General features: G+C 38.4%; 2 protein-coding genes across 4 annotated transcripts; one reads left to right on the forward strand and one right to left on the reverse strand.

Moving 5' to 3' along the window:
• Positions 1-100: 100 nt before the first annotated feature.
• On the reverse strand, positions 101-9,167 carry ripk2 (receptor-interacting serine-threonine kinase 2). 3 transcript variants are annotated; one of them, XR_003841899.1, is made up of 12 exons: positions 8,563-9,167; positions 7,475-7,628; positions 6,823-6,978; positions 6,263-6,420; positions 5,686-5,735; positions 5,394-5,555; positions 5,057-5,142; positions 4,232-4,327; positions 4,010-4,100; positions 3,629-3,817; positions 2,353-2,879; positions 101-1,093 (listed from the first exon to the last, which is right to left on the reverse strand). XR_003841899.1 is itself a non-coding variant. In XM_029523984.1 (11 exons), the coding sequence occupies exons 1-11, from the start codon at positions 8,805-8,807 to the stop codon at positions 2,491-2,493; spliced, it is 1,773 nt and encodes a 590-aa protein (XP_029379844.1). In that variant the 5' UTR covers positions 8,808-9,167; the 3' UTR covers positions 101-2,490. The 3 variants fall into 3 exon arrangements, 2 of the variants coding, with proteins under 2 accessions (XP_029379844.1, XP_029379843.1); XM_029523984.1 differs by having other exon boundaries at positions 101-2,879; positions 4,232-4,324; XM_029523983.1 differs by having other exon boundaries at positions 101-2,879.
• Positions 9,168-13,196: 4,029 nt separating this feature from the next.
• asip2b (agouti signaling protein, nonagouti homolog (mouse) 2b) lies at positions 13,197-18,306 on the forward strand. Its single transcript, XM_029525537.1, has 3 exons — positions 13,197-13,305; positions 16,812-16,885; positions 18,145-18,306. Exons 1-3 carry the CDS (start codon positions 13,197-13,199, stop codon positions 18,304-18,306), a joined length of 345 nt encoding a protein of 114 aa, XP_029381397.1.
• The last annotated feature ends 3,037 nt before the right edge of the window (positions 18,307-21,343 follow it).

Raw genomic sequence — 21,343 nt, forward strand, 5'->3', positions numbered from 1 at the left:
TGGCATCCCAATCTGCAGCTTAATATAGATGATGACATTTTATGAGCTAACTGACTGACTATGCTACATGAGGGGAAAAAAAAAATAAAAAATAAAAAAATCAAGAACAATCAAGAGATTTAATGCAGTCAGAAGTAAAAACGGAGTACTAACTTTAATGATGAGTTTGATCCAATATGTGGAAAATCCTAGCCACACAACAACAGAACTTTATGAAGTGCATAATTTCACTAAAATGGGAACTAAATGATGTCCCAAATTATGGGTCGGGTATTTTGCACGTCATCTCTACAAATCAAATCAACACTCAAATAATGCATATGTTTTAAACAACTGATCACAGATGGGAATACATATAAAAAGATGGAAACATTATCTACATTACAAAATATGTTGTTACAACTTTAGGTTATTAAAGTTTTAACATTTTTACTCAACATTGCTTGATATGTGTGTAAAAGGCGTTTGCACGTTACTACAGTTGAGACTAAAAGCAGAATATGAGGCACAGTTATCAAAGACAAGGCAATACATGTCAATCATAGTGAAAGCATATCAACCTTGTTGTCCTTATTTATTTTATTTTATTTTTTTTTATATAAATCGATGGCGTTATTGTGAAACATTTCTTGTAAGAATGTCGTGCTGTGACTCATTTCGTCCTGTCTAGTTCAGTGTACACTTGCTATTTCACTTTGATTTTCTCTGGACTTAATGAAGTGTGTGACCAGATGAGTAATGATGTGCGTTGGAATAGAGAAATGGAAACATGACTAAATTAGGGATGTATAGACTGTAAATACCACAGCTACAATATTATAATATAATCACCCATTTGAGAAAGGTAGACTGAATGACTGCTCACTAGAGGTGAAATGGTGTGAATCTGCAACTACTATAATAATGACTGAATTGATAAAGTATACATCACCCTGCCCCCCCCCAAAATAAAAAAAAATTATAATAACTTTGGTCTCTTTTATGTAATAATTATCTTTGTTTTCTTGCTCTTCTATGACACAAATTTATTACCTTTGCATTTTGATCTGTTGTTCAGACCAAATCCAACAATTTGAAGATGTGACTTTGGGCTCTGAAAAACAGTGAAGTGGATATATTTTATTTATTTGTGACAACTTTCTGGCACACAAATGACCACATGAGAAAATGACGGTTCAGTTGTTGCCCTGTCACACACACAGATTTCAGTGGGGTTGAACTATATATGTGTGTGTGTATATTATTTATTTATTTATTTTTTTGGCACAAAGAGAATATATGTTATGTTTTGGGCACGTGAACTGCTGGGCCCACATCAGGGTTTACTCTTACAGGGTAAAATTTCTTTTCTTTTATTTTACAGAAATGGGGCTATTGTTTTCATGTGTGCCTGTCTATTTTCTTGCAGATTAATAGTTTCCCATATATCAACGAGAAAGAGACTGAATGACTCTGGAGCAAAGACAAAGCAGAAAAAGATACATGAGAAAAGAATGAAACTAGGGACCGTAACAGGTCTGTCCATGTATTGCACTTGTCTCATCTCAGTGAGATCAAAGATGTAATCATCTTAGCTCAGAGGGCTTGGAAGAGCTGCATCTCTTGAAGTATCCAGATAAATCTGGACACCTCATGTTAACATCATGAAGAACACTGAGTGCTGAGGAGGCCAAAATAAATCAGAGAGCAGTTCTCTTCAGATCACTTTGTCATGCCTCTCATTTTTACATCACAATCTCAACTTCCTCTTTACTCCAGTTCCCCAGCGGTAGAAAGAGGGGATGAAGAATACCCAGACAGGGACAGAAACTGTCCACACAATCACATGACCACACTGTGAAAGACCACAACCCAATCCAACATTTCCGATTGGTTAGGAAAAGCTGTTACATATTGCTTGATTATGCATTTTCTCAATGATTTACTCACGTTTATGTGCTTTGAACAAAGACAGATAACTCAGCACAACTCAGATGCCAAACAATGTCAGGAAAGTGAACAAAGAACTGCATGATATTTAAAGACCAGAGTGCTACAGTAGCATGTTAACAGTACTCGTCACTTACTCAGATCAACTGAGTGTATCGAGGATGACTGCGCTCTACAAATAAGCCCGCACACACTCTCTGTACACACACAAGTCAACATAACAAAGCGCACCACACCAAAATGAGTGAAACCCTGTAACACATCCGCTGGATGTGTAAAGTCTATAAATAAATCAGCTCAGTTAATCCATTAAATAAAATCACTGATTCAGTCAAAATCTTTAGATTCTGATAATACAGAATCTACTCAGTCTCTAACCGATACGGGGATATTCATTTTCCAGCTGGAAGTTAAACTTTGTACCTGTTGTTTGTTTTTCCTCATTCCCTTCCTCGCACCGACAGGAAACGTGATGATCATCTAGATGGCAGCAGGGATCAGCACAAGTTAACTGTAGGGTAATGTTGGCACGCTGATAGATTCCATTGGCTGTGACTGCCGCTACAGGTTCCTGGGGATATTGTAGGACATGGACAGTGGCGGTGCACTGGGGACCATGGCTGTGGTAGGCAAGCTGATTTCAGGTGGGTACGGCTTCAGGCCTGTCTGCTTGTTGTCATGCAGCTTGCGGACAACAATGCGACAGAAGTCTTCGTCGTGTCTATGACAGTTGTCCAGGAGCGTGCGGACCTTGGCAGTACGTGTTGTCTGGTTCACTACAAGTTCGTAATCCTCTCGCATCAGCATGGAGCGGGCCAGCAGGGCGTCCAAGCTCTGGTTCAAACAGGCCTCTGTCATCTGGGAAACAATCTCCTCACGTCGTGTTGCAATCCACCGGCCAATCGGACCTTGTGAAGGTGGCGACTCCAGCAACTGAGGAGCGCAATCCACTGCAAGAGCGGAGAAGAGGTGTAATTCATATTTTGTAGGTAACATGTCATAAAACTTTTTTCTATTATAACCTGTGTGAACAAGTACGCTTTACTTAAAAAGTTCAAACTCTCAAATTTGCCTGAAAGGACTTAATGTTTTGAATTAAAAAAAAAGACCTTGTGATATGGTCCACAGCCTCTGGGTAGCTTTTATCCAATGCATCAATAAAGTACTAAGGGTGAAGTTCAGGGAAGATCCAGCTTCAAGTATTCTGAGTTTCTTGCCAAGGAAGCCTGACTGATCCCCACAAATATGCACATAGATGAAATTATGTCTTGCAACAGTAAACAGAGTTGTCTTAAAACACTGGGAGCTGAAGAAGATCAGTACCAAGATAGCTTCTTTTATTGATGTCATATCATGCATGCCATGTCATGCAACATTTTTTCATTTTTCATTTCATTTCATTTTTTCCAAATTATCGATTTATTATTATTAGATTTAAAAAAAAAATTATATATATATATATATATATATATATATATATATATATATATATATATATATATATATATATATATATATATATATGCAACTCAGTGGTGCTGGATAAAAGCAGGATTACAAGGTAGAGAGGACACACTTGATTGTGTGAAGAATATGGACTCAGGAAAACATCTACCAACCTCCAGGTGTTGCCTAAACAGATCAGATCCCCTCTACAACAATAACAAGAGAGAAGACATTATGCTTTCACTGGTGGTACCTTGTTGGTGAGGCTGTGGCTTGAGGGTGAGGTTGTCAAGTTGAGTCTCAAACTCTCTAACTGGCAGGCCAAATCTCACAGGAATATTCAAATCATTCAGATAGCCGGTGCAATTGTTGACTTGGCAGTTGTCCTTCAGAGACTCCGGAAGCTCTAGAGTATTAGGTATAAATGATGATGGAGGGCTACCTACATGAAAAAGAGTGAAAAGAACAGGTTTGATGTACACAGGTGGCAAATGAAACTCATGTCTACAGATTTTATATAAAACTCATTTTAATGGACGCCTTTAAATGTTGCCAATTAGTGGAGATACTCATTAACTCTCAAACTCACAGCAGTGCAACAAATGAATAAATGTGCCAGTCATGCTTTGATTACCTCTAGACAGTCCTGCATTACTGCTGTTGAGAGGGGCTGGTAGAGATATGTCTGTATCCTGGGAGGAACAAGAGCCTGAGCCTGAGCTCTCCTGTGGCAAATCAGACACACACACACACGCTAAAGCTCAATTTACATTAGGACTAACATGCATACATACACAAATACACTAATTAAATGCATTTCTCAGATAAGAATGTGAACGTGGATGAAGAAACTGACCGGCCAAGGGCTTGGCCTTGTCTTCAGAATGTTCAGGGATCCCTCGTCACTCCTCTTCTCACAAACTGGCTCAGCTGCACAACAGCTTGATCTCTGCTGAGTCAGGACAAAGAGGAACAGGTGAATGAATCATAGTGATAAATAGTGAACAAAGGGTTACCTTTAATTAGATGAAATTAAGTAAGCTTGTTAAGAGGTTTGAAGGACAAGCAGAGGCTGTTTCAGCTTAGGCTTTCACCTGATTAAAAAGGGATTTTTCCCATATAGTTTCACTAAGTGATTATTAATGTGGGAAAGTCTCAACTGAATAAACGAACGAATGAACACAAACACACACACATGCACACACACACACACACACAGATATATATATATATAAACTGGTTTTTCCTTCTATCTTCAATTGGATAACCGTGGCTGCAGATTAGGCCCAAATCCAACAACTAGTTTTATGAGGTGGAAACAATATTCTGCCTCACACGTAGAGAAATGATCATGCAGGTTTTTGCTATGGGTTTCTCTCTTAGACACAGTACAATTCAAACAGTCCCAAATTACACACAGTTTAATATTTGTGCAATATAACATTAGTTTGCTGCTGTGGCTGGACAAGAAAATTCCTTAACCCCTCTACAAAGTCACACTTGTAATAATCCAGTTTGTAAAGAGTTGCCCATCTTTACAGCTTGGACCTGCCCTGTGCTTTTAAAATACCATACAGTTGTTTTTGGTTTTTTTTACATTAGAAAACTCCTACAGAAGATCATTTTGAGACATGTAACGAAATACTTAAAAAATAAAGACTGTGAAAAGTCTTTGACTGACCTTTGACCTCTTGATCTCCAGCACTGCCTCCAAGTACTCTATTTCATCAAACTTTCTCACCATGGGTTCCAGCTCAATCAAACACTCTGAAACAGCAGAGAAACATTAGGAAAACAAATATTAATACATAGTTTTATTACATATAATACATTTTATTCTTTCATTAATCTGTCACATATTTGCATTATTCAAGTGGGTTTGACATTAATGACAGTTACATTTAACGTGCTGACAGTGGAATTCCTGAGATTTTATTAAGGACATGAGACATGCTTGGAAGTGCATAAACAACTGCCAGAAAAGAGTTCCTATAGGCGAGTAATGAGTGTGGGCTTACGGAGGAAAGAAGGCCGTTCATCAGGATTACTGCCCCAACCACAGGTCATTAAACTGATGAGGGTCCCCCTGCTGGGGATGTCAGCAGGGAGGCTGTCCAGGGTTGTATCAGGGCGCATACCACGCAGCACGCTGAACATTATCTGCATTGGGTTTGTCACCTCTGACCAAAAGCACACACACACACATTAAGTAAAAGAGAGAGGGAGTAAACTGAAAGGAAGTGACAAGTAACACAAATATTTATAAAAATAAATCAAAAAGGAGTGTGATGATAATAAAAGATGAGTTACCTTCAAATGGTATTTGCCTGGACAGCACCTCCCACATAATGATGGCATAGCTGTAATGTAAATATTGTAAAAATTGTGTCACGTTTTCCACTGTTCACTGGTATTCCCCTTCAGATATGAGGGACTTTTAAATCAACTACCCTGAGAGGCTGCTATGAAGAAGGGTGATGAAATATTGGCCTGTTTCAGGATTTGAACACTTTTCAATTCACACGATTTCATTTTTTTTTTAAACTAACCCTCTAATAGTCATAATTTTCCCTCACTGGCAGGCTCCTGAAATCAGGCCACTATTGGTTTCAGAAGCCTGACGAAATCAACAGAGTTGCAGTGTTTTCTTCGGTATGTCAACAATCCAAAAATTATTTTAGTACGTTGTGTCATGCTGCCTGGCAGGAAACTCCATTTTCTCACAATCCTCACTGTGTCTGACACTTAATTTATCAGAGTTTTTAAAACTTTTAAGTGTCCAAAATGAAATTAATTCACAATTCACAAATTCTTCATTGGTTTAGATTTCAGTCCAGCCCAGACTGATTACTGTTGGAATTCAAAGAACTGGATTTTGTTGTCTCACCTGTACATATCATGTTTCACATCAGCTCGGCGGCTCTTGGATGGTTCATATTCCTCTGGGGGCATGTAGATCACAGTGCCACCCATCTCTGTGGGCTTGGACCCTGAGCCTTTACTGACTGAAAGCTGTCGCCACTTTGAAAGGCCAAAGTCTGCAATCTGGACAGAAATTAATAATAGTGATAATGCCACTTGAGAATAGTGGAAATATTTAGCTTTTCTTTGAAATTTGATTAACTTCTAGTTGAAGTTGATGAAAAACAATTGAAACTACTTTCGGTTTCACTTTGAAATTGGATTTGACTCAAATGGTCAACCAAATAGTTTTCTGTAAATTAACTAATAATTGAAATGAGTCATTTACTCCGTGATGATAATGATTAATGCCAAAGTCAAAAAGTCTAAACAGAAATAAAAAAAAAAGCAGTTTAAAGAAAAATGATTCAAAATCACAACGCAATACAGAAAATATTTTTGAAAAACAAAATAGATTTATCAGGTTCTAAGTGGTGCACATCAGATATACAGCTCAAACTATACCAGATTCTCTGTGACACACACCTTAACATGAAATTCACCATCTAGAAGTATGTTCTGTGTCTTTAGATCATGGTGGAGGAGCGGAGGATTCATATTGTGAAGGAAGTTAACCCCAAGGGCAATTTCATAAAGAATTCTCAACCGCAAAGGCCAGGCGAAAATGGGGTACATGTCCTTCTGTGGGAAGAGACAAGGGGGGTAAATCAATAAAATATATTTGTGGGGAGTACAAAGAGAGTGGAAGTGTTACACTGCTATTCAATTACAAAACATTATTCATGACCACAAAATAAAGGAGGGAAAATTTACTATGCAACTAGGAATTTCCCTATACTATGTTTGTCTGCTCTTTTGTCATCCCCTGCCAAGTTTCACTGCATGCTGCAAATGCTTTCAAGTTCCACTTTTGCTTGCTGTTTCACCAGCACGAAAACTTTGTCATACATGTTAATGTTCAGTAATGATTTCTAAATGCAAAAGCAAGAACTGCAGGTTTGTGACATTGTTCAATATGTGACTGTGAAATTTGAGTGAACACAAAACAAATAATACTTTTTGTTTGCAGTTACATATTAGGTCTCCTTTCCTGGGTGAAGAAGGAAGTCAATGTATATATACACATTATACACAACTCCTTTCAGCCTCATTAATGCACTTGTTGACATATAACTACCTCATGTAGCAACAGATCCAGAGAGCCATTGCTCATAAACTCTGTGACGATGCAGAAGAACTCTGGCTCATTGCAGATGCCGAAGATCTGGATGATGTAGTTGAATCTGGCTTTATGGAGCACCTCTGCCTCCTTAAGCAGGCAGTTCCTCTCTCTGAAACACAGCCAGTGATACAGAGTAAGAATTTATTATTAAATAGAGTGGAAAAAAAAAAAATTAAAAATAAATCACAGGAAAGCCATTTCTTGGGTTGTGTACACTGAGGTAGGGGTTCTCACCATTTTCAATATTGTTATAATTATTATATCATTACAATTATCTTATTAATTCATTACTTCAATATTAAGATGGATGCATTTAAGACATTGCTATACATCATGATGTGCCAAATGCATCATGGCCTGCATTCCACTGTTACCACATAGTTCATATTCTTTACAAAACAATATGTGTAGACAGATTACACATTTGTAATTCAAATGTGTAAACCATAATATGGTAATACCAATTTGTAGATTAAAAAACTAAATGAATCATATCACCACACTACGATCTTATTGGAATAATCCATTCCCGTCATTGCATCATTAGACAGAGGAATGAAAACTGCACTGAAACATTAAAAAAAGCCTTAATAATCAATACCATTAAATAGTCATAATAGCTCAATTTCACTTGATTACGTAATAAAAACATTAGCATATTTGTCAGACAATAAGGGACATTAAATAGCAGTACAGAGAGCCCAAAATACTTTTGGGTTGGTTAAATCCTGATCATGGACAGAACTTTAATTGACCAAATTAAGGCTTCCTATGTCTATGTCAGTCAGACAGTCTTTGGTCCAGGTACAGACAGATTCAGACAGACAGAGACAGAGCAGAGAAACAACTCCTGGACATTGGAGACACTTCTGACTCAAATGTGACTGGCTTCTGACATCAACTCGAGCCGCAATTTCATGTATATGATACCGGAAGAGCCCTGTTTCGGTTTTCAATTTCAATTCCAATTAAATTTACAGGAGTTATTTCCCTTTCCCGTCCGTGTGCACGGCCTACGTTGTTGAATAAAGTGGTAGAAGTACCTCTCTCCGAAAGGCGAGTCGAACTTCAGGCACTTGATGGCCACAGTGGTCCTCCAGTCGGAGTGCTGAGCTTTGAACACGGTGCCGAAGCCGCCCCTGCTCAGGTAGTACAGATCCGTCAGCTTCTGGTATGGGATCACCGGCAAGGTGCTGGTCAGACTGCCCATGTTCACGCAGCCCGTCGCGGCGCACGAATCCATGACAACGAGTGAACCTTTTACCAGATGTGTCTGCGGATGGATCATCCACCGGGTCAGCTACTGAAAGCAGAACTGCCTCTTTACGTAAACGCAACGACGAAAAGCTGCCCCATTAATACGCATGCCATTGTGTGGCTAAGCGCTAGCACGCTAAGCTAATGTGACTGTGGCGGAGGAGGCTGGCTGATCGAGAGCAAGCCGCCGACGGTTCACACGTTTTCCTCACGAAAATGGCCGCACACTGAAGGGACAGGATTGCATGTGTGCCCTTTGGCCGTCCCGTTCATTAATGGTCAGACTCGGGGCTTCCTGTGAGCAGCTGTCAGGTTGTCCGCCGAGGAGCGAGGACGACACAGCCCGCTCAGCCCGCTGTCATTTAAGGCAGGTGGGTTTGTTGTTGCTAATGACGACACGCTTCCGGGTTTTTGAAGCGTTCGCGGCGCCGGTTTTTGGAATAACACGCTCAAACCGTCGACCAGATCTGTTTATGTACTTCAAGACCATCTGAGCACACATGCTTTCAGAAATCAAAGATTGACAATATATGGAAACCACGACACACAAACATTTCGAGGGGAAGTTTATCAGTTGTTCTTTTGAATTATGATTACAAATAGCGGTTAGTTTCACTTTGGCACAGGCAGGAAGTGAACGCATCTATTTGGGTTTTAACAACAAGCTAAAATACTGGAATATCCCAGTGGGGTGTTCCCACCAACATGTTGATGCCAATAATATATATCCATATAAAAAGAAAGTATTTTTAGTGACTACGTCATCAGTACATAAAAGGGTTTATTTCTGTAAATCGCAAGAGATGGCAAGTGTGATTCATTAAGTTTTAGTTTGGCTGAAGTTCAGGCATTACATAAAAGCTGAACAAATTATACATTTGATAGACAGACCATTAGATAGACAGACAGATAGGTAGATATATATGTAGATAAGTAAATCAAGGATCCAGGAAAACTTAATCCTCCCAGAGGAGCAATTTGTTTTACAGCCATCAGTCCACACTCAACCACTGTACACACACTGCCATTATCACTTCATTGTTAATCTATGCAGCCTATTGCCATTTATTGTTAGATTATCATAGAAGTTATTAGAAATTTATAATAGTTGAAGACTTATTTTATTGTTTGTTTTTGTATGTGTTGTTGTGGTGTGCATACATTCCTACAAAAAATCTGATTTAATGTAATACAATTTATGTTAATCTTATTGCAATAACCCATGTTCATATGGTTTGTCACCTTGTGTTTTATCTAAACATAAAGAAGCTTTCCTCTCTTAGGTTGACTGTGTTGTGCATTGCCTTCTTGTAATTTGAATCCCAGGAGAGGGAGTCAACAAATTACTCACCAGGTTATTGCTCCTGCTGAGCTGAATCTGACAAAAACTGTCCTGTTTTGTGTTTGAGAATCAATTATGCCTATCACAGAGAATTTCCTGCATATCACAGACACACAAACTCTTTCACATATTAAGGCTACATTAAGCTTCATTCCCTCAGCCCATTTCCAAGAAGCAGCCTGTCCGAGGACGAGACATATTACCACTAAAGTGATGAGAACACATCAGGTTTCCAGTGCCTCTTAAATTTGTAGAAACACAGTGCCATCCGCTGGTGATTGTCTTTACATCCCCTAAGATGCTTCATATTTTTTTGGAAGAGAAATTCTTCCCACATTAAAGAAAGAAAATACAAAGGTGCTGTATGAGTGTTGAAAATATTTGATATTTGATCAAAATGTTAATGAAATAATGCAGGTCAAATAGTGTTCCCTCCATTGTCCTAAAATAATTTTTGAAATTTAAGTAAATGAATCATTTGCCTGTTCACTACCTTTTAGTGGTACATCAGAATCCCCCTGAGAAAACATGGTAGCACAAAAAGTAAGCAAAGTGAATCTTTGATGCACACCTCATACAGGTGACTCCAGTGCAGGCCTTTTGCTTGTGGGGGAGGATTTATTTTGGCATTGACAAACATAGAATTAATTTTACTGAAATGTGCAGAATATAACATACAACTGCTAATGAATGCAATCCCATCAGCCTACTTGAATATTTTAGCATTAATGTTGATTTTGCTCATGTTTTTGAACCCAATTTGCAAGTTTAAATGATTCCAGTGAAAGGTACAGGCCAAAACTGAGCTAGCCCTTGTTAACCACTTGTTCCACCTCATGGCATTATTATGTGCATTCTTTCACCCTGTCCATAATGTAGTATTTCAGTGACTAAGGAAAATGCTTTTAAGCCCCAATCTGAAATATACAGCAAATAATTTTTTTTCAAAAATGTGTCTTGAGTCTGTTCATCCGTTCAACAGTAGGAATACAACTATAAATAAAACTCTGTACTTTTGCCTTTCAACTTTTGAATTTTGTAGTGACATTGTTCCCTAGCTTTTACAATAAAACATCTTGTGTCACATATTCCAGGATCTTCTCTCTGTTGCCACAGGCACCTGCTCACCCTTTTCACTTTCAAATCAGTTCTAGTTGTCTGTTCTAGTCAGAGCAACTGGCCAGCTGTTTCTCATTTCACCCATGTCCTATGTTTGTATGTACCATATTTTTTCCCACCGTCAATGGGCTACAAATGCCTCTGTGTTTTGCCTTTGTGCTGCAAATCTTGTAGACTTCCAATCATGCTATATGTATGCAGTTACATACATATACATGTACATGCTTGCCCATCTAACCAACTATAAGTAAAATCTGGTCCTCATCAAAGCGTGGGTGAGCTTGGGCTTCTGTACTGCCTGAACCCCAACCATCAGCTGGGACATATTATGACACTATATGGAATATTCCTTTTGCTCCAAAACATAATAATGATAATAACTAGGAATGCAGAAGATTGCGCCAAAGATGATTACACAAAATTTGTTGCTCAAATAATAAAAACAAGATTCACCACTGCAGGGAAATTGATGTTCTAACTTTGTCAGTATACTGAACATTAATCAGTCAAAAGTTGCTGCCAACATCTGTTTAAAATTGCATGTGCTTCTTTCATGAAAGCATAAAGCACCGTAAACACACATATACCTGGATATACCTCGATTTTTACAATAGAGGAGAGGGAGGGTACCATTTGTAAATAAAAATTCTGTGTAAATGTGCAAGTCTATTCTGATTTAAATACATTTTATATCCCCACAGCTACCTTACATCAATAATTGCATTGTCACTTTTTCCACTGGTATTGGAGGGATGTTCCCACAAATAAATTGATAATAGTCTCCGGTTTTACAAAAACAGCACTGGATTATGTAGTTTTTCAGATAATCACTTTAATATTCTTATTAAAGTGATTATCTTTAAATTGACTTATTATTCTTACATATTTGACCAGCCAGCTAACACTGAAACTTTGTTTGTCTGAGACTGCTGTATGCACATTGGCCAAAAGTCTCAGATGTAACAGCAATCCGCAGGCAGCCAGATAAACTCTACTGGACAACTACAGCAATATTTTGTGAGTGGTCATGAATGGCACATCCTGTAGCTCGTGCTTATACAACTGTACTCCAGCACCTATTCAGTTCACACAGTAAAGTGGAGTGAGTGCCACTAAACAACTGTCTCTAACTCTCGACTCTCTCCAGAGCTTCCATGAAATGAAAACTGGATTATTGTATTAAAGTTAATCATTTTCACCAGTTTCAAAGCACAGCATGAAATCGCCAACTGCCAGTCTCAGCAGGGAGGTCGGAAAAATGTAAAAAATGTTACAACTCTGAGTAAATCTCCACAGGTCTCGGTCCATTGATTGGAACAGTGCCTATAGGGATTAATTTATGGGGCCCACGTGTTCAGTAAAATCATCTAAATGCTGAATTTTGGTCATTGCTGAAAGGGGCATCGAGCAGTTTTGATCATTTGTTCAGATTTTACAGGCTGCAAATGTTCAAAGCAGACATTTGACCCGTGTTTTCAGCGTGAACAGACTCCCGAAGGGCAGCTGTTTTTCATGGCTGACATTTTAACAGGTTTCACAGCAAGAGCAGCACAGTCCACTTACACTGATGTGTTGAACAGTGCTCTCTTTGGCCCAAGGTGTGTCACATATGGCCTCCAAACACACGTCTCCCTGTCGCAAAGCAATTTGATTTGATTTGAAGCCGTGATTTGTTTTGTGTTACCGGGGCAACCATCGATAAGCAGGCATCACCTCCGTAGGGGGCGGTCCCTCCAGCCTCCGCGTGCCCAGCTGCGGCGCCTCCTCAGACAGCCTGAAGCAGCTCAGGTCCGCACGCGATCACGGAGAAGTGCGTTAGTCACCGCTTCAGAGATTTATTTATTTATTTATTTATTTATTTATTTATTTATTTAGGATTTCATCTGATAGCCCTTGATTTTGCTGTGGCATAATTCTCCCTTCTTCTTCTCAACCGTGCCATCAACAGGTCTCATCATGATGAGGAATCACGGAGGAAAGTACTGGGTGTGCCTCCTGCTGCTCGCCCTCCAGCTGTCGTGGGCAAAGGACGTAGAAAAAGGTGCGGAGAAGACGCACAATGTCACAGGTGAGCTGTCCTTCTTCTGAACACATTCATTGCGCTTTCACACTCGTTTTTTAAATGGGGCTGTGTCTGTGAACAAACATGGTGCAGCTTAATCACTGGATAATACGTATTTATTACTGACCAAGGGCGTAGCAATTAGTTGATGAGGGACACACACATATTTACAAATATATGTATATATGAAGTTTTAAATCAAATAATTTTTGAAAATTGATCTTTAAAAAATCAACTTGACATCAGTCCTCACCTGTTTTCCTTTCCGACCGTATTATAATCAATAGTACGATTTTGAAACCTTAGCTCACACCCTGACGCTCCACCTGCCTCTCCCGTCTATTCCCTGAATGTATTACAGTTCTTCTCATGATAAAATTGCCAAAACATTTTGGCTGGCGTTGACGTTACTTGGGAACACTGACAAAATCAGCAGTTAACTAATGGACAAGTCACCATCCCAGGAGGACTTAACTCAAAAGATATGATTTCTATGGCTGCTGTCTCCCGGCTCACACTCTCAGGGCCGGGGTTGCCCACTCCTCAGAAAGGAAAGTAGATAGTATATAGTATATGGACAGTATATTGGCTGTCCTAAAAGTCGCTATAAGTCGCCAGGTTTATAGAGCATAGGCGTGTAATTGTAATGGGCTCAGTAGGAGATCGTCTCAAGTTGTGGGAGAGACAAAAAGTGAGTATCTTATCTTTGCTTTATGTATGGAATCGCTTTCTGAAGCGATAAGATAAGATAAAATAAAAAGGAGTAAGATTCCTGTAGATCAAGAATGCCATGAACTGGCACTATATGCTGACGATATTATTCTATGTCTTACGTCACCTGAATACTCATTCCCAGAATTAATGAAAATAATAAAAGAATATAGTGATCACTCAGGATACAAAATCAATTAAAGTAAACGTTAGGCTATGTGTAAAGGTAAACATTTGCAGATGAACCTCCAGGAAACCTCAGATTTAAATGGAACCAAAGTGCAATAAAATATTTCGGGTAATAATCCATAAGCAAAATTTATGACGTTAATTATCAGAAGTTAGAAAGTAAAATCAAACAAGACCTGAATAGGTGGGAAAAAAATACCTGAGCCAATATTCAGGAGACACAATTAAAATGATGGTACTTCCACAATTTCTGTTCCTTTTCCAAGCCTTGCCAAACTCAATTCCTCCACAAAGCTTCAAAAGATGGAAAAGAATAATAACTGACTTTATCTAGAACAATAAAAAGAAAAGGGTAAAATTGAAAACACTAATAAAATCTAAGGAACACAGTAAATTACCACTTTCAGACTTACAAAATTACTTTCATGCCGCACAAATCAGCATGATTATAAAATGGACAAATGATAATACAAGCACCAAATGGTTTAAGATAGAAAAAGAAAAAGAAAAAGTTTATAAAAGATATAAAATAAATAATGAATTACTTTATCTCAGAGAATAAAATGGATAATGTGTTAAAAGTTTGGGAAACAAAAGGTCTGCAAATATACTCACAAATGTTAAATAACAATGACATGGAGAGGTAGAGGCCCCCTCAATCAATGCGAATCAGCCATGAATCTATAGATGAATCAATTGTAGAGTCATGGATCGGGTATCGATCTGTATCGAATCGTTCTGAATTAAAAATATATTGTTTTTGAAGCATATCGTAACCCATGTATCTACATGCAGAGAGATGTGCAACCCTGTCACCATTTAGGGGATGGAGGATGGATGAATGGAAAGGCGAGGATCTAGCTTCATGTGTGTATTTTAGGAATGCATCACAGTTCTGTTAAAAAGCAGTCAATCAAGTGCACTGACCTTCTCTACTTTTGCCCATTACGAAAACCATTCTGGAAAACATTTATAGAAACTATTATTTTAATGTTCCAGATTAAAAAGACAGTGGAACCACAATGTATTATTTTAGGTCTAATACCAGCTGAGCTCACAATAGAAAAAGACAAATTTTGATACAGGGTACTTAGAACTGCAGCTCTGAAACAGATAATGAGAAACTGGTTAAAACCCATTTTACTTTCTTTTAATATTTGAAATATAGCTGTAAATAGTATTTTAGAAATGGAAAGAATAACATACAGAATTAGAAATCTAGAACCAGAATGTCTGAAAAGATGGAATAGGTGGTTTGAATATATGAACATTGAAATAATACTATAAAATAGTATAATAATAATAATAATAATAATAATAATAATAATAATAATAGATTTAAGCCCTAAAGAGCTTTTTGTTCTCTCTCTCTCTCCCCTCTGAAGACGTTTGAAGAGTTTAGAAGAGTGCATACATTACTTTGGATGTTCTATTTTGTTTATTTACTTTTTATTTTATAGTTTTATTTATTTCCTACGTTATTATTAACTTTCCCCCTCTTATATATATGTGTGTATTTAATTATAAAGCACATACATTTTCGGGATTGCTCTAAATATAGGAAATATGTATGATGAAATGAGAATCATTTTCGCTGCTCGATGAGAGCTGCAGAGCCATGTGTGCTTTCACGTCAGTCTCCACTAACATCGCTAGACTTGTCGCTCGTCGCCATTTTGAAAAAAATGTCGCTCAATTGTGCCGCGTTGCGCTTTCAAAATAAAAGCAAGTGAGTTAAAAATTTCCAAATCTAATATTTTTCTCTTTCGCGACAATTTTTCGGTGGGACAAACGCAGCTCCAATATTGGAGGGGACAAGCCCGCCCCCGGTTCCTCTCACAGAGTCAGAAACTCTGTGATTGCCCCTTGCCCAGTTTTGTATTGAAAGAACCAATTTCATGCAGAAATCATTTGCTCAAAAAAAAAAAAAATGTTTTTAAGGCAGGTACATATAACATAATACCTATGTGCTTATCTAAATTAAAAAAAAATGCAATGAGGCAGATATTCCTGTATCAAAAAAAGTAAAGTCAAGATTTTTTAAATTACTCAAACCTTTTTCAAAAATACACCTTTACACCCCAAGTAGATAAATATTTGGTACCTGAAAAGGGATTGTGAGCAATGATGGACACAAACTACAGTATTTGTGGCTGCATGTGATTCGCTTACAGTCATTCAGACAAAGTCCATTAAACAAAAGTCTCTCAGTGTTCCTCCTCTCTTCCTCAACATGCCCCAAACAGAGTATCACAGGAATGCGAGGGGCGGGGACATTCTCCAACTGTGCACAACTGTGCACACTATACTTCAACATAATTTCTCAGTAATTTTTCATTCTGTATAAAATGGCATTACTGATGGTTAGTCACTGTTGTCAAAAAAAGTTCCTGACTATTGTTACACTAATAATTTTCTTGATAGTGAAACTCCACTTAAACCTCACGAATAGTATGTCTCAGTGGATAAAGAGTGTAGTAAGAGTTTTTATTCCTGGTCAGGCACATTGGGATGGAACTCTGTTTGAAGAGAGCATAGGGATCAGTACTAAGAGCAATGTTACTGGGCTATGTGTATTAAAAATATAATTTTTCTGTTATTTCTACCTCCAGTTTGGAATCAAGCAAAAACCAGACCACTATTTGCACGGCAGAAGGTTCCTCAGTCACAGGGAGGCCATCGTCCTGTAAGCTTTCTTTATTGTTTTTAAACTACTAAATTCATTGTTTGTTCACTTGTTTGATTCCTTAAATTAAGAGCTGTGACAAGAAGACTGTGTTTGAGCAAACATGAGCGCACGGTAATTATATATTAAATTTCTTGCTTATGTGTCGATGAATAGGTATTTGTCTTATTGAAACCATGCTTTTCTACTAGGGAATATATCTGGACACCTTTCCATGGTGTACCCTGGCCCTCACCTGGGAAAAAAGTGGTAGAAGATGGATGGATTAATTAATTAATTAATTAATTAATCTTCAACCGCTTATCCGTTTCTGGGCTGTGGGGGGTGCTGGAGCCAATCCCAGTTCACACTGGGTGAGGGTAGGGTACACCCTGGACAGGTCACCAGTCCATCTCAGGGCCAACACACAGAAACCAACAACCACTCACACCTATGGAAAATTTAGAGTCACCAGTTAACCCAAACATGATGTCTTTGGATGGTGGGAGGAAATCAGAGTACCTGGAGGGACCTACACAGACATGGGGAAGAACACACAAACTGCACAGAAAGGCCCCAGGCCTGGGAACCAAACCCATGACCTTGTTATTGTGGGGCAGCAGCGCTAACCACCATGCCGACTATGACATACGATTAGTATTTAAAATGTAGACATGTTCCTGAGCAGTTGATTTAGCTATTCGTTTTATCTCAGTTTTGGTTGTTAACAATTCACATTGGAAATATATAGCTCTTTAGTGGCTAACTGCTTCTGCTATGTTCACCAACTAGCATCTGTAGTGCTTCTTTTCTTGAAAGGCAACGAATGTATGTACACATTGACACATAAACCGAGTCAAGGGCAGCTTGGCTAGCAAAGTCAAAGATCTCAGGATTTTTCTCATTATACATATATACAAAAATAACCCAACCAGCCAAGCTCAGCTTTGTTAAAAGGACCCATGAAGTTAGTGAAAAACAAGGTAAAACAGCCAGAAGTTGTGCAAACCTCTAGTTAAAATACCCTGCAGTCACATGTGGGCAGTAAATGACAGGGTGAACATACAAACAAATAGGGACGCTCTTCTCAGATCAGATCTGGGTCAACACTCCTTGGTTTGCTTGCCCTATCAGCACGTCACTGGCTCACAGCAAAATTGGTCCAAGGTGTGAATAGAAAATATGACTAGAGCATCTTCAAAAATCCATTGATGAGTCTCTCTTTCCATTTTGTTGCGAGACATTTGCTATGAATATTGTCTCGGTTGGCGTTGTTTCAGAGACACAACAGTAACACCTCTGTACGTCACTGTGGCCAACTGATGGAGAGCTGCTCCTCTCGTGTGCCATGCTGTGACCCTTGTGCCTCCTGTCGCTGTCGACTCTTCAACACCATCTGCCAGTGCTGGAGACTCAATCACCTGTGCTTCAAGAAGACTTAAAATGAGCATGCTACGCATGCACAGACAAACATAACACACTCCAGCGCCCCGACGAGCATAATGATGCACTTACACTATAAACACAGAAGTATTCACATCTGGTGTCCTCTGGCCCTTTACAGCACACAGCACACGTCCATGAAAAAATACTATCACAGATTAAACATTTTGAAAATAATGGACAGCTGTCTGAGGTTAAGATTGGTTAAGTCTGTGATGGAAGGAAAGATGGGAATTAGTGATTGAAAACACATTATGACGATTTGTTGATGTGTCTTCCCTCATCTGCAAAATGAATGAGATAGAAGTCCCCACAGAAATATTTCCAGAATGTCCACAGACCCAACATACAAGATGTTGGTATAATACAGGATGAATGACATCTGCTTTTCATGTAAGCACACATGGGTGCCTGGTTATGTTTTGAAAGGGGGTGTAACAAGAAATTTTACCCCCAGAAAGCATGCTGAGCGTGCTTGTGTGCTTCTGTATGTAATCTCTCTCCCACTGTTATGTATGAATAAGGTGAATTGCATGGAGTTTAACCCTGTAAGTGTGTGTGTGTGTGTGTCTGTGTGACAGATAAGTCACTGCTCCCCTTGTCTATCCTGAAGGTCAGAGGTTACCATGGTGGCCACTGAGTGTAGATGACAACAGCCCCAGAGCAGATGCATAGAGCTGAAAAAGCGCAGATTTTTGGCTCGGTGGAGCTCTGAAACTGGTGCCATTTCTTGCAAAGCTGTAACTCCTATAAGAAACTTTAGCAGAAACTGAAATTTTCTCCGAAAAGGATCAGAATTGAGCACAATACTTGAACAGTCACTGATTAAAAGGTGTCAGGTATCCCGAAGATGAATACATAGATTGATAGAGAAGACTGCAGCTGAAAGTAGGCTGATGTAGTAGAAGTTTGGAATGGCCACAAAAATTTTCACCTCCTCCGCTATCAGTGGGGTTTTCTATTCTGTAGAGAAGTCATAGCACACTAATCCTGATCAAGCTGCACGTTTTGATATATGATTTGCGTGGTTTTCTCAAAACTAGTAGCCCATAAAATTTTGGAAAGAGGAAATAAGTGAAATATAAGTCCGACAAAGCAGCAATAGTGCCTAAGTGCATTATTTCCGTGGTACTAATTTCAAACAAAAATTCTTGCATCTCTAAACTTTGCTACTAATTACTGCTGTATAAAATGAAAAATCCTAGCTTAAAATAGGTTCATTTTAACATACAAAATATTAACTCAAATCTAAGACTATTTCAATGCACAACTAAACTGACGTTAGCTGTATAAAAATATTTTTCTTTGCATACAACCAAATCAGCCTTAGCCTGACGCCTGATGTGCTGAGTTCCACTGATTTGAGACCTCTGATTTTCACCTAAAAATGTGTCCACTGCTTTCAGTTAATTCAACCTCCTAAGATCCTGCACCTTCATGTGAAAATGTTGTTTTGTTTTGTTTTGTTTTTTTCTTTTGCCATTAAACTTAAATTAGCTTAATTTAAACCTGTAGATTTGTGGACATTTTGTCATGTTGTGGTCACAGACGCACATTACAATAATCAGTGTACAATCAAAATCCCACCAACATAAGTACCAAATAAAGGCTCAGCTCTCAGAAGGTTTGGCTTGAGTTGCAATTAAACCAGTCCAGTTGGACTGAAACAACTCAAACTGTGGCCAATATATGTGTGACTTTTTCATTGCTTATTTCTGTATTCTGTCAGTTACTGAAAATAGTAAAATGATCATTGATATAGACTGCTTAAATATAATCACCAGATTGTATGAACAGTTTATTTTTAAAAAGCAGAGATGTCTTTGACAATTGTACACTTACTTTGTCTTACAAGTGAAAAGAAATGACTCACCTTTTCTAAAGGTGTCGAAGCAGCTGAATTTATCCATTCATTCATCATCTGTCTGGGTTTTCCTCGTCACAGTGCAGAAATATTGTATTTAATCAGTGAGCAGAGGTTTATTGTTATCGCTCAAGGTAATGCATGGCTCTCCTGTTTTTAGCATATTTATGTATTGTGTATGTCCTGTACAACAAGGAATTAAACTATCAACACTTTGATGTTGTCTCTCACATGGTTAGAGTGCTGTCTGGTTTGTTTTCCGTATTTTGAAAAATTTATATTTCCTCCTCTTGCCTGCCCCACTTTTCACCTCTGATGGAGAGTCTTTTCAGCTGCCTCAGACATATTTGTCTCTTGTTCCGCTTATCATGCATCCAGGTAGACTATAACACAATCAAATTACACAGTCAGCCACAGCATTATGACCACGGACCAGTAAAACAAATGACACTGATTGCTTTGTTACCGTGGATACCTGCCAGTGGGTGAAATCTACAGTATTAGGCAGCAGGTGAATCTCTCTTGAAGTTGATGTTGATGAATCCTGTCCAGAATAAAATGGAAGCAATGTCTGTAGAAACCATGTCTGTCCCCCATCCTCCTAAATTTAAGTAGATCTATTAAACCAAAAGTAAACAGAAGAGGAGCTAAAAATGAGAACTTGAAATTAATGATTTTGATTTATATGGGGTCGAATTGGTGTTGTTATGGAAAGCCAGTAGACCATTGGACAGTTTGGCCCCTGCAGCTGAAAGGTCCAGGTTTTGCTCACTTCAAACTTGACTTCAAAAGCTACCACTATCAAACTAAGTGACATAAAGCAAAGGCAATACAACATTCCTCTTAATGGAAGCAGTCCACTATCTGTCGCTATACCTATTATCACACATTATACACTATACATAAGCTATGTGTATATATAATTATGTTTGTTTTAGAATTTACTTTGTGTTTAGATTTAGTGTACAGACCATAACAGAAACTACAGACTTCAACAACACTATTGGGGTAAAAGTAGAGAGATCATGCCAACAATCATCCAGTCATGAGACTTTAAACAGGGATAAGACGCCAGTTCTCATATTTTGAATGATTTTTTTTTTTTCTTTGTAATGAGGACATTATCTTCCCCAGAGGTAAGCAAATGCGAGACAGACACGAATATTTTGAAC

This window comes from Echeneis naucrates, chromosome 17 (genome assembly GCF_900963305.1).
Source record: "Echeneis naucrates chromosome 17, fEcheNa1.1, whole genome shotgun sequence".
In the NCBI taxonomy this organism is placed as follows: Eukaryota; Metazoa; Chordata; class Actinopteri; order Carangiformes; family Echeneidae; genus Echeneis; species Echeneis naucrates.

Coding starts and splice junctions, on each gene's coding strand:
- ripk2 (XM_029523983.1), bottom strand. CDS start 8,807: ATGATCCATCCGCAGACACATCTGGTAAAAGGTTCACTCGTTGTCATG. Junction 7,629..8,562: donor GACTCGCCTTTCGGAGAGAG/GTACTTCTACCA, acceptor GCTGTGTTTCAG/AGAGAGGAACTGCCTGCTTA. Junction 3,818..4,009: donor TAATGCAGGACTGTCTAGAG/GTAATCAAAGCA, acceptor TTTTTCATGTAG/GTAGCCCTCCATCATCATTT.
- asip2b (XM_029525537.1), top strand. CDS start 13,197: ATGAGGAATCACGGAGGAAAGTACTGGGTGTGCCTCCTGCTGCTCGCC. Junction 13,306..16,811: donor GAAGACGCACAATGTCACAG/GTGAGCTGTCCT, acceptor TTCTACCTCCAG/TTTGGAATCAAGCAAAAACC. Junction 16,886..18,144: donor CACAGGGAGGCCATCGTCCT/GTAAGCTTTCTT, acceptor GCGTTGTTTCAG/AGACACAACAGTAACACCTC.